Source organism: Carassius carassius, chromosome 27 (assembly GCF_963082965.1).
Source record: "Carassius carassius chromosome 27, fCarCar2.1, whole genome shotgun sequence".
Lineage (NCBI taxonomy): Eukaryota > Metazoa > Chordata > Actinopteri > Cypriniformes > Cyprinidae > Carassius > Carassius carassius.
In genome coordinates this window covers 23,158,389-23,174,890 of record NC_081781.1, presented here as the reverse complement: position 1 = coordinate 23,174,890, position 16,502 = coordinate 23,158,389, and the positions used below count along the sequence as shown (strand labels likewise).

General features: G+C 37.5%; 2 protein-coding genes across 3 annotated transcripts; one reads left to right on the top strand and one right to left on the bottom strand.

Annotated features, from left to right (window-relative positions):
- Nucleotides 1-221: 221 nt before the first annotated feature.
- LOC132107036 (protein C10-like) lies at nucleotides 222-2,507 on the bottom strand. 2 transcript variants are annotated; one of them, XM_059513170.1, is made up of 4 exons: nucleotides 2,444-2,507; nucleotides 1,210-1,298; nucleotides 960-1,136; nucleotides 222-886 (listed from the first exon to the last, which is right to left on the bottom strand). In XM_059513170.1, the coding sequence occupies exons 2-4, from the start codon at nucleotides 1,259-1,261 to the stop codon at nucleotides 747-749; spliced, it is 369 nt and encodes a 122-aa protein (XP_059369153.1). In that variant the 5' UTR covers nucleotides 1,262-1,298; nucleotides 2,444-2,507; the 3' UTR covers nucleotides 222-746. The 2 variants fall into 2 exon arrangements, with proteins under 2 accessions (XP_059369153.1, XP_059369154.1); XM_059513171.1 differs by lacking the exon at nucleotides 2,444-2,507 and adding an exon at nucleotides 2,347-2,365.
- Nucleotides 2,508-2,896: 389 nt separating this feature from the next.
- Nucleotides 2,897-3,846, top strand: LOC132107035 (SAYSvFN domain-containing protein 1-like). Its single transcript, XM_059513168.1, has 3 exons — nucleotides 2,897-3,040; nucleotides 3,113-3,268; nucleotides 3,394-3,846. The coding sequence occupies exons 2-3, from the start codon at nucleotides 3,122-3,124 to the stop codon at nucleotides 3,709-3,711; spliced, it is 465 nt and encodes a 154-aa protein (XP_059369151.1). The 5' UTR covers nucleotides 2,897-3,040; nucleotides 3,113-3,121; the 3' UTR covers nucleotides 3,712-3,846.
- Nucleotides 3,847-16,502: the final 12,656 nt, after the last annotated feature.

Sequence of the window (16,502 nt, the reverse complement as noted above, 5' to 3'; positions counted from 1 at the left end):
GGCTTGATAACCGCCAGCTTGAATGGTTTTGGGACCTTAGATAAAACCTAAAGATAACGACGAGTTAATGATATTGAGAAGCGGTTCTTCGGCTACAGGTAACAGCTCTTTTAGTAATTTAGTGGGTACAGGATCTAATAAACATGTTGATTATTCCCCTTCAAATTTTAAATGTGGCCCGCTTGGGACAAAGAAAACTAAAATACAGAGAAAGACATTAATAAAAGTAGTCATTTAGTGATAACAAACACCTTTCCACCAAGGAAAAAAAATCACTTTATTGGTGAACACTGTTTCACTGGTTTTTCAAACAGTAATGTTCACAAGAACAATGTCACAGGTTATCATTTATGATCATATTGACCACATGAGACTATAATCAACACAAACTGTATACAAAGCTTTAAAAACAAACAAAAGGCATCAACAAATTAGTGTTACGCTTGACAAATATGCACATTCAATATGGCAAAATGAATAAGAATACAAAATATAAATATGTGAGCAAGACCATGGTTTGAATCCTAGCTTCGCTGACAAAAAAATGGGAATAAGTTCACCAATAACTTGTTTTCTTTTTATTCAGTATCTTTCTGTGGTGCAATTTGTACTTCATCCCAGTTTAAATCACCCTTGAAAGAAATGTTAAAACTGACTCAAATGGAAAATCCTGAATGTGTTTGCACTAGACAATTTTTACCGGTTGAACCGGTTTTGAACTTTATGAACTGGGACTTTGCGTGGTTCTATGAGGTCGGGACGACACCGCCAATAGGAGGAGTGGAGAGCGGTGGCAGCAGGAGACTCTTGAGTTTCACTGACATGGCTGCGATCTCTGGGTCCTGAGTTTCATACATCTTCACCAGCCGGGCGAATCTGAGAACACCTGAAAGGAAAAAGGCAGCAGTTGAAATGACAGCATTTGGTTTGTGTTTACATGTTTGCACATTTAATCTCACCTTCTCCTTCATTGTTGAAGCCGTATGCTTTGATGACTTCCTGTTGGATCTGAGTGGCCACAGGAAGCACAAGCTGCAGCATCTTGCCCATGTCGTTGCAGGCGCTCTCTCTGGCTTCCTCCATGCGGGCTGCGTTCTCAGGCACGGAGAAGGCCTGGATCACCTCAGTAAGAACACCTGTAATGAACGGGAAACGAGTCTAAGTCATGCCATGACCCCTGAGCATATGATTTAAGGACTGACCTCTCACCTCTCGCCTGCTCTACAGTGAGTGTGGGTTGCTGTGCTGGGGCAGAGGCCATGCTGGCTCACTCCACAGGGGAGAGTCACTACCGATATCTGCAACGGGATCATTGAGGAGTTCAACTATTTTTTTTGGGGTGTCCTGTCTCTAGAAATGTTTTCCATTTTACAGCATGTTCAAAGCAGCCTGCAAATGCATGCCAAAAACAAACTTGACAAACAAAGGTAGTCACGTACTAACTATGCATGTTAAATTAACGTAATACTATTTGTATGAACTACATAATATTGCACAGGATTTTAAATATTCCCCCAAAAGTTGTGCAAACATCACAAACCAGTTATTTTCACACGTCAACTATACCACATGCTGAAAGTACACAGAGATATGAATACAAATATAAATGAAACAATTAGACAATTACATTTGCTGAAAAATCACACTTTTTGCTGAACAACTGCTTAAAATGCTAAATAATAAACCTAATTAGAGAGCATAATAATCAATTAAAAAAAGCACAAAAAAACATTAAAAATTTAAAAAGCTGTAATATCTATATACATATGTTTATATGTATATACATATGTAATTTGTTCTCAAATTTGTTTTACTTTTGAAATGTGTTTTTGTAAAATCAAGACAGTGTAATAATATAATATGTTGACCTGTTTTTATTATCTACAGTGTTGGCTATTAAATATTTTTCAAAGTGGGATTTTTCAATACATCAAAATGACAACTGTAATTAACAAAAGTACATATTGCCTACTTTTAACAATTAAAAAAAACACATATGATCCCCATTTTTAGTTAGATAAATAACAAGTACGATTTCAGTTATGTTATGATATTTAATAAAAATTTTCCCGGTTTACATTTAAGAGATCTGATTAAAAAACAAAACAAACAAACAAACAAACGAAAAACAAAAAAACAGCTCATCAACGCTATGGTTCAGATTATGGGCAAAACGCAATACCCAATGAATAATACATAGATATTATGAATTAATACCTGCATAGATTATTATACATAGCAAATAATATCAATATTTGGATATTATATGCTATGCTGTTGTTGTTATGAGGAATTAAAGCTATCCTGGGTTCAGCTCTCTATCAATACAACGTTAGCTCCGCTTACCGTAAAATCACTGACTGTTCGTTCTCTCGGAGTCTCAGATGTAAATATATTATTATTTTATACCTAAGTAATATTTTACACATTTCTTTGCACTTACATCGATGATACCAGGACCTAACCACAGCCTCTCATGTGACGCGGACGCATGCGCACGCGCACTTACGGTGCGTACAGCCATAAAAGTGTCCGTGTGCAACAACAACTAACGTTACCAAAAGAGATAAAACAGAACTACATTCAAGAATTGGCGAGGCTTTGCAACCGGAAATGTCTAATTTGTGAATCACGATTGGTCTAAATAGTTCTCTTATTTAATCTCTTAACTGTGTATTTTTAGTCAAAGTACTGTTAGAGCCTTTGCTGAAATGTGTCACGTGATAACTGTTACTTTTCACAGCGCTAGTCATCCTGTACCAATAACAGTGATGTGCTATTGCTAGAGATCACGTGCTCATTTATTTTACAGCGATTGTTGCGCTCTTACCGTTTCGTTTATGTGTTGTATTATTATTTGGAATTAATAAACTTACATTAATATACGTTTTAAATATGATGATGTTTTCACTGAGACAAAAAACGACCGGAAATTGGCTTTTGAGCCACCAAGCGCCCCCTGGAGGAACAAACCTTTCAGTGTAAGAGCAAGCAAAACAAACAGCCAGAAGCATCTGCTGACAAGGGACACGGAAGTCTGGTAAATATTGACACGTGAACGTAATAGCGATTTCAACGCAGATCCATTCATATATTTTCCCTATGTTTTCAGGTATTAGATATGGAGTGTAAGCTGGCTGAGTTCAGAGAACGAAAGAAAGCACAGACTGAAGCCAACAAACCTGCTGATCGTGTGATCCAGAGAGAAACGAGAGCAATAAGCGATGGTTCTCCAGATCAGAAGCCCAACACCTGTCCACACACTGAGGTGTGGCAACACTTTGCTTACTACTTAAAAAAACACGGACAGTGACAAAATTACACATAAAACTAATAATGAGCCATGCCATTTTTGTCTAATAAGCCTAATCCATTATTTTCCTGTCATTGTAGGATCCCAGTCATTATTTGTTGAACACTACCTGTGTTGGTTGGCTTCAGCGGGTGTCCCTCACCCGTCTGACCCTGCTCAAAGTGCTGCTGTGGCTCGCGCTGCTGGGACTGTTTTCAGAACTTGAGTTCGGCCTGCCCTTTTTTGTTATATCGTTATTCTACTGGCTCTATGAGGGCCTTCGAAGCCCAAAAGCCCGACAACCTGGAGAAATGAGTGCGTACTCCGTGTTTAATCCAGATTGTCAGCCCATCCTGGGAACTTTAACAGCCGAACAGCTGGAAGGAGAGATGGGATACAGGCCAGCGGCCAATGGATGAACGTGGGAAACAAGGAAAACCGTCTAAATATAGATCTGTAAAGTGCACTTGGTAAACTTGTTTGCATTATATTAATGTATCTTAGTGTTGATTAGTTTACCTGTATTCACATGTAATAAAATTATTTTGTTGAAATATGTATATATAAAGATATACACCTCCTTCTGAGTATGAATAATTTATTTACAGTTTAATCCCATCCAACAAATGAAGATATATCACATATTTTTAGTCAACACTCTGATCCAAATTAATTAATGGAGCTGAAATGTTTTACTGAGACACAGGACTTCCTCTATACTTTACTAATTAAAGGTCAGAAATAAGTCAAAGGTCCTCAGTTAGATGGACTTTCACCCAAAAACTTTTGTCGAGGATGACTATAAAACAAACAGGCCTTTACTGTAACTATCAACTCAATCTCTCTGTCTGTAAACATTGCATTGATTGAAATTGTTTTCTACTAAAGGATTGACAGTTGCATGATTTCAGATTCTTTAAAATTCTCTGTCTTAAACCAGTTTAACATAGCTGACAGGATTGTTCAGAAGAGTATATGTGCATCCCTGTCGAAGAGCTTTCCTAAAGTCACCATCATCGGGGAGGAGGTGTGTACATTTTGTAATATGAGGATGCTCAGCCTTTTTTGGAATTAGAATTATATTCTGATTGGATTCTGATATTCTGAGGATTTATTCTATTTGTGCATGAATTACCAGCTGAGGATGTTGAAGAGGAGCTTTTAAAGAATGGGTACAACAGCCTGATTCTACAAGAGTCTTGTCCGGATCAATATGCCAGCCTGAAGGAGGAAGAGGTAACAGAATATGGGCATAATACTTGAAAATTTATAACTGTTTAATAAATATATTGTTTTTATTAAACGAACTTATTCTGAACCAGTTTTGAAAGTGTGTCTAATAGAACATAAAAGTAACTGTGTTTTTGTATTTGACTGAAGTTTCATCTTTATTTTTAGCTGGTTGTGTGGTTTGACCCTCTTGATGGCACTAAAGAATATACAGAAGGTGAGCAGATAAATATATTTCAACATTTTTGTCAGCACATAAAAAAAAAAAAAAAAAACATCTTTTTTTTATTAATTTCATTCATATTACTGCAGATGTAAACGGTAATGTTTATGGTCTTTTCGGGCAGGATAAGCGATAGTATATAGTAATTGAATTTGACCTGATACAAAATATATTTCTGTAAAGCATTTAATTATGCAGTAAAATATTACATATAATCTGGGATTATTAAAAGAAACTGTAACATTCGACATTTTGCTTGGTAGGACAGTATGAATGCTTGGAAATATTTCAAGTCTAAGTATATTCATTATTTGTAAGTTTTGTGTTTTGTTACTTTTAATGAGAAATAAAGTATCAGCTTTCAAATTTGGCTTATTTTATCACAAAATAAAAACTTATGTAAAAAATGTTGGGGTTTCAGCCACAGAAAGATGTCAGAAAAACATATGAAACAATATCACGTAACATCACATTTACCTTAGAAAAGACATTCAATTGTCAGCTAGAAAAAATGTACTCTAGAGAGAGGTATTGTATTACATTCATTATATTTTACTTAACCTGTCGCCTTTTACTTTTAATGTTTAAAGAAATCTGTCTTGGGAATGTCCCAGAAGACTTTAGATATAAAAATGCGGACTTGTTAGGAAATGTTTACTCAATGAAATCATGGTTCGGTGGCTTCACTTGTAATGATGTCTTGAGCAATTCAGTTTTGTGTTAGGAGTTGTAGCCATTGCAACATGAATGTCATCTCGGCTATCACTGAGGGACAATGTGTCTGCATGGACACACATCATTTACTACATCCATAGTTGCGCCTGATCGTAGTTTTAGTTGGTGCAACGGGTGTAAATATTTATAGTAAAGCTGGACATTGTAAAGCCCAGCGTAAGGCTTACACCCATCATTTTTACATCTACCTGGTATTAAAATCTGTCTGGAGTGATGTGATCACAAGTGGTCAGAAAATAGCAGAATTGACAACAGGGTTACTGGATATGATGAAAACATATTGTTTCATAGCTGTACATCACTATTGTAGTAACATGCATAGTTCTTTGTAATACTAATTGCTTTTTGCTTTATTCACCCAAAGTTAGAAGCATGATTTGCTAATTTATGTACATGACCAGTCTATATTGTCAGTTTAGTAAAGCTAAATGGTATGACACAGTAGGATTTTAAAAAAGTAGAATTTAAAAGATAAAAAGAAGGATATGGGAAAATGAATACATTTTGAATTTACTGCCATTGTGTAAATATGTAATCATGTAACAAATTAAAAAGTAACTGTAATCTAATTATGACCATTATAATGTAATATACTCTAATTACAAGACCTTCATTTTTAAACATAATTATATAATCCATATTACATGTCAATTATCATATCAGTTACTAGCCAGCCAGCACTGGCGTCTAGTTAGAAGATATTGTTGCAAGCATGTCCACTTCAGTGACACAGTGATGCATGTTTTATCATTTGCCTCTATCCCTCATTCTTCTCTCTCTTTAGTTGACCTCCATTTGTTCAAAACATCTAGGCTGTCGCGTGGTGATCTTTCCTTCCCTCCTATTTCTCTCTCTGCCTTTAGTCTCCTGTCTCTGCTGTCGCTGCTAGGGTTTTCTACAGCCCAGTTTACATACAGAAGGCAGAGCAGCCCTACAGAGCCCCTAACCATACAGTGATTTAATGTTTTTCTTTTTGGGGCATGAGATGTCACTTTGAAATAAAACTAGAGTAAAAGGTTGTAGTCAATTAAAAACAGTTAAGTTAGGCATTTATCATTTCTCTAAGCTCACCAGCAATCATTGCACTGAATTTGTGCTTTATTGCTGATGAAGTGCAACTAAACAATGTATTTAAGTTATCCAATGTACCTGTTAAATCTATATTTGCCATCCATTTTCAGTTTGTAAGTGGTTGTCACCTTTAACTTTAATCAATTCAATCAAGTAATTAAGTCAATCAACTTAAGAAATTGCCACCACATTATTGGAAAAGTAAATTTTAGAATGCAAATAATGTACAGGAAATTAAACTGTAAGAAAGTGATAATGGGTAAGGACATATTGCAGACCTGACTCAAATCTGCTATACCACCATTAGCACTGTTTGGTGTGCACCAAGGTTTGGGTGGCAGCGTACATAGTTATTGAAATGAACCACACTAACAGAACAATCGCACCAGAGTTTAATCACACCAAACCTGCCAAGTGTACACACATCCTAAGGAAGGGGTGTCCAGTCCTGCTCCTGGAGGGCCACTATCCTTAAAAGTTCAGGTTGAGACCCAATTAAACACACCTGAACCAGTTAATCAAGGTCTTGCTAGGCATACCAGAAACATCCAGACGGCATACCAGAAACATCCTAAGGTCCCAAACCTTGGTGCACAACAAACAAGCAGACCAAGACCCCCTCAAAAGGTGAGTCTTGGTCCACTTGTTTGGTGTGTACCAAAGTTTGGGACCTTAGGACAGGGGTGTCCAAACTTGGGACTAGAAAGCCACTGTCCTGCAGAGTTTAGCTCCAAATTGCCTCAAACACATTCAACACATTTTGAACCAGTTTGTTTTACCGAACAAATTTTACCATATGTGAACACATCCTAAGGTCCAATCCATAGTGGAGTTAACATCACACAAGATTTAAAATGATAATGAATTGAGTATTTGGTGACTCCACTGTGATCCTTAAAGGGTTAGTTCACCCAATAATCAAAATTATGTCATTAATAACTCACCCTCATGTTGTTCCAAACCAGTAAGACCTCTGTTCATCTTCATGAACACAGTTTAAGATATTTTAGATTTAGTCCGAGAGCTCTCAGTCCCTCCATTGAAGCTGTGTGTACGGTATACTGTCCATTTCCAGAAAGGTAAGAAAAACATCATCAAAGTAGTCCATGTGACATCAGAGGGTCAGTTAGAATATTTTGAAGCATCGAAAAATACATTTTGGTCCAAAAAATAGCAAAAACTATGACTGATTCAGCATTGTCTTCTCTTCCGGTCTGTTGTGAGATTTATAAACACTGAAGTGTAGTGATATCCGGTTCGCGAACTAATCATTTGATGTAACCGGATCTTCTTCAACTAGTTCAAGGAATCGAACGGAATCGTTTGAAATGGTTCGCATAAGCATTAATCCACAAATGACTTAAGGTTTTTACTTTTTTAATGTGGCTGACACTCCCTCTGAGTTAAAACAAACCAATATCCCGGAGTAAATCATTTACTCAAACAGTACACTGACCGAACTGCTGTGAAGAGAGAACTGAAGATGAACTTTAAAAATATTCTAACTGACCCTCTTGATGTCACATGGACTACTTTGATGATGTTTTTCTTACCTTTCTGGACATGGACAGTAGACCGTACACACAGCTTCAATCGAGGGACTGAGAGCTCTTGGACTAAATCTAAAATATCTTAAACTGTGTTCTGAAGATGAACGAGGTTTCACTGGTTTGGAACGACATGAGGGTGAGTCATTAATGACATAATTTTGATTATTGGGTGAACTAACCCTTTAAGGATCACAGTGGAGTCACCAAATACTCAATTCATTATCATTTTAATGTCTTTTAATGTCATCTGATGATTCTAATATGCCTGACAAGATTTTTATTTTTTTGGTATATGAACTACTGTTACACTGAATGACATTTTAGTGGGTGTCTTCTGTGTGATTACATTAAAAATTATTCCTGCAATCATTGGACATTTTGGAAAGACTGAACTACCCTGTCACCTGATCACCAACCATAACCAAAGCATTATAACTGACACAACAAAGTGTGCTAATAAAACGACACCGTTAAACCAGTTTGATGGAAAACAAGACCACATATTGAATGGGAAATAATCTTTATTTTAAATAATATATATTTTATTGAAATTTCCAGAAACACTTTAAAATGTGCCATGAAAACAAATGTTCTAATCATATTATTAATGCATGGTATGAAAAAGGCTTACCTGAGGTGTTATGCTGTCAGAAGTGTATTCCCATATTTGCTAAGCAGACCCAATGGCAGCTTGCAGGCCATCTGTTCAGCAGTACCAAGACATGGAGACTTAAAAACATGGTTCACTCGAAAAATAATTCTCATTATCATTCACTGACACCTCATGTTTTTCCAAATCCACATGAAACAAAGAATGTTAACAATTGTACTGGCCAGTGAAGTAAATAAATGGAGATCCATCCAGTCAAGCTCCAAAATTAAGAAAAGATAAGTACATAAATAAGATTATATTAAAAACTACTTACCGTAATATGATTTACAATAGCCATATGTCCAAATTTAAGTCACTATTTAATTAGAATCAAAAGAGAATTGTCTAAATATGCCATATTTTAATTTGAATTGATTGTGGACAGTCAATTAATAAATATAACTCTTCCTCATATCATATGACTCCAAATGTGCAGCATGAGTTATTTTATGTCAAAACTTTTTTAAATAATTGACTTTTGTATCAGCCCAGATCCCCATTCACTTTCAATATGTGGAAACGAGAAGCCAGTACATTATTCCAAATTCCTTTTTTAGTGTTTCCCATTAAGAATTTAGTCACAAAGGCTTACAACAACTTATTTGAAAAACTGGGTTCCCATCATGTTATTCATTATCCTTAGAAGAACCAAACAAACAAAAGTATTACTGTCTTTATGTACTGCATAAATGTTTCCTGTGCATAGAAATCTCTCCTGGGTAATATTTTTTCATGAGGAATGAAGTGGTGTTCCTTTAGTTGGCCTTCACGTTTGATTTATGAGACACAATTATTTTACGCAAAAGGCTGTTGTGCAACATAATACAGCACCTGACAGTAAATGCATGCACTAAGGCCTTAGTACGATGAATTGTAACAGATTCCCATGTGTATAAAATGTCTTACAAGTGTGAAATGTCATATGGGTTAGGCACAGTTCCTGAAGGAAGAGTGGAAGTTCATTTAAGAAGCTGATGTTGCCAAGAATATTAATTGTGAACTCAAAGATCAAAGGCTCTATGTTCACAAAAAGCCTATTTCTCTCAAATATTGTTCACAAATCTGTTTAATGCCACATTTACACATAGCCGGGTATTTAGAGAAACGAATATTCCCCCCCCTCCGATTCCAAAAATAACATCATGCACACAACATCGTTTTCAAAAAAGTTGTCGTTTACATCAACCCGCATAAATACGCCGTCGAGCGCCATCATAACTATGCCAAACCTATGGGCGGCAGTGTAGGGAGAAGGATAAAGCCATGCAAGCCAATCGGAATCCTCAAAATCGAGCAACTTTCTGTTCCTTTCAAAACAACACAGACATGGCCTCTGCTCCTCGATATAATACAGCAGTTGTGTTTGCAAATGCAAAGACCAAAAGCATTTGCACAAACGTAAAAATGAGTACCACCTTAACAGCATCCATGATCAAACAGTAACGTTACCCAAACAAACTCTAAACATAGGGCGCTCACATGACGTTAAGCATTTTCTGGAGCATAATGTGACGTTTGAGAACCTAAAACCCCGTTTCTCCCAGTTGACACGGCAACACATAACCGGCGTTTTCAGAAATCTCCACTTTGGCCGGAGTTTTTAGAAATAATCGTTTTCAGGGATAAAAACTGCGTTTTTGTGTAAATGACAGGCCAAAACGCAGGGAAATATCTGCGTTTTCCCATTGTGTAAATGGGGCCTAAATCTGTGTTAGTGAGCACTTATCCTTTCCCGAGATAATCCATCCACCTCACAGGTGTGGCATATCAAGATGCTGATTAGACAGCATGATTATTGCACAGATGTGTCTTAGGCTGGCCACAATAAAAGGCCACTCTGAAATGTGCAGTTTTATCACACAGCACAATGCCACAGATGTTGCGAGTTTTGAGGGAATGTACAATTGGCATGAATTAAATGTTCATTTCTCTACTAGAAGCCATCTCCAAAGGCGTTTCAGATAATTTGGCAGTACATCCAACCGGCCTCACAACCGCAGACCACGTGTAACCACACCAGCCCAGGACCTCCACAAACTCTGCACAAACTGTCAGCAACCATCTCAGGGAAGCTCATCTGCATGCTCGTCGTCTTCATTGGGGTCTCAACCTGACTGCAGTTCATCGTCGTAACTGACTTGAGTGGGCTAATGCTCACATTTGATGGCGTCTGGCACTTCGGAGAGGTGTTCTCTTCATGGATGAATCCCGGTTTTCACTGTGCTGGGCAGATGGCAGACAGCATGTATTGGGTCATGTGGGTGAGGGTTTGCTGATGTCAATGTTGTGGATCGAGTGGCCCATGGTGTTGTTAGGGAAATGGTATGGGCAGGCATATGTTATGGAAAATTAACAGGTGCATTTTATTGATGGCATTTTGAATGCACAGATATACCGTGATGAGATCCTAAGGCCCACTGTTGTGCCATTCATCCACTAACATCACCTCATGTTGCAAGGATCTGTACACAATTCCTGGAAGCTGAAAACATCCCAGTTCTTGCATGGTTAGCATACACACCGGACATGTCACCCACTGAGCATGTTTGGGATGCTCTGGGGTGGCGTATAAGACGGCGTGTTCCAGTTCCTGCCAATATCCAGCAACTTCACACAGCCATTGAAGAGGAGTGGACCAACATTCTACAGGTCACAATCAACAACCTGATCAACTCTATGCGAAGATGTGGTGCACTGCGTCAGGAAAATGGTGGTCACACCAGATAATTACTGGTTTTCGGACCCCCCAATACAGTAAAACTGCACATTTTAGAGTGGCCTTTTTTTGTGGCCAGCCTAAGGCATACCTGTGCAATAATCATGCTGTCTAATCAGCATCTTGATATGCCACACCTGTGAGGTTTACTGATTATCTCAGCAAAGGAGAAGTGCTCACTAATACAGATTTAGACAGATTTGTGAACAATATTTGAGAGAAATAGGCCTTTTGTGTACATAGAAAAAGTCTTAGATCTTTGAGTTCAGCTCATTAAAAATGGGGGCAAAAATATAATTTTATTCAGTGTAGTTAAGAATTGACTTTTTCTGCCACAAATTTTGTAACATTTATGGCGTAAGAATGCAGCAACATTCATTAATTTCAGTGCAGTCAAAATTATTTGTCAGAACGTAAATAAAAATAAAGCCACACTGTGGCGAGTGGGGCGGGGCCGAGGGACGTGGGAACAAGGAGGGAGGCCGGCAATGATTGGGAAATCAGTGACACCTGCGACCCACTGCCGGTCTCGAGTCCCACGTAAGAGATGGAAGGATATAAAACTGGAGCGACGACAGTGAAGGACAAGAGACCGGCAGTGGGTCGCAGGTGTCACTGATTTCACAATCATTGCCGGCCTCACTCTTTGTTCCCACGTCCCTCGGCCCCACCCCACTCGCAACACACACATTTGTGTTTTGTTTAATAGGACAAAAAGGAACTAATATTCTTTTGATGATCTTTTTGAAACAAAAGCATGAAAGGAAAATGTTTTGGTGTAACACTTTTTTAATGTGCACTGATTTCAATGAATGCCTCAACAGATACAATTTTATTATTTTCCAAACAAATAATAAAATGTTTATATAATTTATATATGAACTTGCAAACAGTGTGGGTGAAACTACTAAGAAATTGTAGCTTGCCAAGTATTTCAATCTGACACATGCAAACTGCAGTCAAACTCGTTTTTTTTTTTTTTTTTTTACCTTCCTGCAAAGTTAAGCTCCAGCCTTAATCAAATACTGCTGAACCAACTAATTAAGATTTTAGGAAGCACTTTTACATGGCTGGAACTGAACTCTGCAGGCAGGCAGATCTCCAGGAACATTAATGATTCAGATTCATGTTACCGAAAACAGCAATGTAGCATGCTGTAGCTGGACCTTGTTACAAAAGCTATAGTTGAGCTACTGAATACTGAAATTTTTTGTAGCTAAATTCAATTAGTTACCCCCAACACTGCTGGTATATGCAGAACATATTCACATAAACATACATGGAACAAAATTAGCACAAAAATAACAGCCTTACATGGCTTGATGTTTGGACGTCCAGGACCAATGAAAAGCTGCAGTCCAATTGTCCTTGGTTGTCTTGCATCAGTGAAGACTTTTTGCCCAGTTAGTTGTGGAAATGGGAATGTGGGAGACTGCTTAAACTGAAATGTGAAATACCTGGAGATTCATCCGTTAGCATTTCCACTTCTCTCAAAAAGATGATGCTCAACTGGAGTAGGACCCCTGCAAAGATTGTGATGCGAAAAAAATCTTCATGGTCTTCCCCAAGGTGTAAACTGCCATGTAACTAATAGCTTTGGAGCTACAGGGAAATTACATCATGAGGACGCTGATTGGCTGACAAACATCTACAATCCCAAGACCTTCACTAGGACCTATTAGAGTCATAATCTGGTGAGGCAGTTGTGCGGGTGTCGTTATGCTTTAATATTAGTGATTTACCAGTTTGAGAAAAGTGTCAGAATACTTCTAAACAACTGACAATTCAGAATAAATGCAATTGTGCAGCTGTGAGCGTCATTTACACTGGATCTGGAGCTTGTAACTGTAACTACGGTGACATCATTAAACGAAAAAAAAAAAATAACGGATATAAAACCAAGTGATGACTTTGTCATAGAGCTTTATTATCTAGAAAATAGGACTTCATTTTCTATTTATGGAGAATTGGGCATTCCAATTTTTGCTGTTAATTTTAATAGACGCTTTCCCCCTAAAAATCTTAAATATTCCTGTAGACGAGTTTGACACCAATATTCCAAAACGTAAAAGTATTTTTTTATGAGATTGGGTTGGCCTGCCTCTTAAATACTGCGTGTGATGTGGACGTTTCTCTCACCAACGACTCAAATCCCTGTGGAGTTTATAGCTCTGCCATTAAGGCGACAGATTCTTGTGGCAATGGCAGTGACCAATTAGCTTCTTTGAAAAGCCACTGCCCTGCTCAGATCAGATGCAAAATTGTCCTCACTGATTGTTATCCATGGTGATTGGGCAAACTAATAACTTTTAGAAAGAGACAGCCCTCAACCATTTTTGACAGGCCTTCCAATGATGAAGGGAGATTTCAGCGAAAACAGTGACTAGGCTTGGGACTTCCAACCAAAACGGAGTTGACTGGGTTACTAGGAAGAAATTGTAATGTACTATATTTGAATAACAGAGGGAATGAGTTCCAAAAATTTCTATATCCCCCCCGACAATATGTATTGCTTGGCCTTGAAAAGCCTGTATACTTTCCGCATGAGCAATCCAGATGCATACACTGAGAGCGCCGACTACTTATATTTATACTACCGAAAGTGTACACTGATGGTCCACTCTGCAACAAACATGCAAACAAACATTTGCCTAGAATAATTGCACATCTGGACCATAATATATAACCAATATATAAAATATATAAACAATATAAAGCATGTCTATATTATTTTATTGACAGATTGTACAGATTCGAGTAGCAACGGTGTTCTTCACACAGCCTGCGCATGTGCAATGGTGCTTTTGAAGCCTACTGTCCGCAATGACTGTTACAGTTTACTTCCCAGTTTAGTTCCAAAGACTAAAGTCTAATGGTGCGTTCAAGTCCTCCTGGGAAGTTCGTATGCACGAGGTGGGAAGTTGTGGCTACGACGGCATGTGCATTCAAGTCATTTTCGTCAGAGCAAGATGGCGGTGTACTTTTTTTTTAAATTAAAAACACAAAAATACAGCAATGTTCTTAAACTCTTGTTCTAGAAAATGAACAAAGAAATGTGCATTAGGTATACTTCGTTGTTTTAAATTATTTTATGAAGCCGCTGCCAACTTTGTTACAAGTTGCATAAGTTATTATATTATAATGCCATCATATTATGTGTCGATTAACTTACTGCGCTGTAAATAGAAAAGCCTGACAATATCACAGCTAAATACCTTTAAGTATTGTATATTCCGCCATGTTAATCACTGACACGCCCCAAACTCGTACAGATTGGGGCTTAAAGAAAATCCCGAGCTACCCACTGGTATTTACGATATTGTATTGGCGTTCATATGCATTCAATTCATAAATACGATTTATACGAGATGACTTGAACACACCATAAAACCCAAAGAGATGTTCTTTATAAAAGCTAAAACTCGTCCACGCCCTCCTAAAACGCCTCATTTAAACACGCTTGCATGTCTGTGTCACTGTATGGGAAGATTTGCATAACACCGTCCAAATGTTCACACAAAGAAAGAAGGCAGTAACTTATTCTCGCTGTAGTATTGTTACTGCCGCCATGTCGTGGAGATGCTGTTTTGTTGTGAAAGTGAACCTACTTTGTACTTCCAAAAGAGGACACAACTAGAACAGTGGTTACATTGTATTTACAAAACTGTTCCAGAACAGTTCAACCCAAATATTCAGATGTGTGCAGAGCATTTTACAGAGGACTGTTTCCTTAACCTGGGAAGGCTGTGCTCAAAGGCTGTTTCTATAAAGGGGGCAGTTCCAACTTTGCAAAGACTCTGACTCACAGCCTGTAAGTACATTTTCATATTTAAAGAATTTGCCACTGATGATCCAAACGTGAGTTTTGAGCAGTGTACAGTTGAGCTTGTTGTCATTTCTCTGATCTCAAAAACAGACATGGTTTTATGTTTACGCTGTGCGATACGCAATACGTAAAAAGACAGTATAAGTCATTATAATCAGTAATTCTGTCCCCACTGGATGCAACAAATGCCTAATTTGTAATGAGATTTATAGGTTTTGTCTTGTCGCACCGGGACACGACATCACAATGTTAAAGGGCGTAACATTTCCTTCACACGCTTGAGGCATTTGGTCAATCACAACGCACTGGACAGCTGGCCAATCAGCCTACACCTCACTTTTCAGACCGATGAGCTTTGTCAAAATGTGTTTCAGAAAGGTGGGGCATAGAGGAGAAACAATAATGTACATTGTGAAAAAGTTTTTTTTTTTTTTTTAACCTTAATCTGCCTAAACATTGCATTACACCAAATAATTTTTTTAGGTATTAAAAGCACTAAATACAACATGTTAATGGGGGTCTTTAGGTGACAGCAATCAAGCTGTTAACTATATTGTAGTCTGCACAGCATACCACCTTATGGGATAATACGGCAATGTAATATCTTTAACACCAGTTTAAAATAACCAATTTTTGGTTATGACAGACTACGTGTGTTGCACCTTATGTCAACATCTGCCTCTGAGAAGATGGTTTAATATGTCACAAAACAAGTAAATTCAATGGTGCAATCAGGTTTTTCTTTTGAAATTAACATTTGTTTTGATGCATTTTTTGCAAATTTTAAAATGTTAAATCTATTTTGTACATTTTTTTAATTACTATATATTTTTTCAAGTTTATAGATGCATGTAATCAACAACCACAAGTTTCAATGACAAGCATTGTTAGTAGCAATACACAATTGATGTTAGCGTTTTCTCTCTCTCTCTCCATTGCAAAGGTGTTCATTAAGCTGCCAACCAACAAGTAATTTGAGTTTTTTTTTTTCTTTCTCCATATAGTTAATGACTTCAAAACAACTACATTACCAGTATTGAACAAGAGAAATATTAGAAGTTTATACTCCAGAGGGAGCAGTTGAACTGTTAAATTAAGCATTCATTCAAAGTATAGTTCACCCAAAAATCAGTCACCCACACTTTGCTCCTAAACCATATGGCATTCTTTCTTCTAAAAACACTATTTTCTTTGAAGTAACAGACAG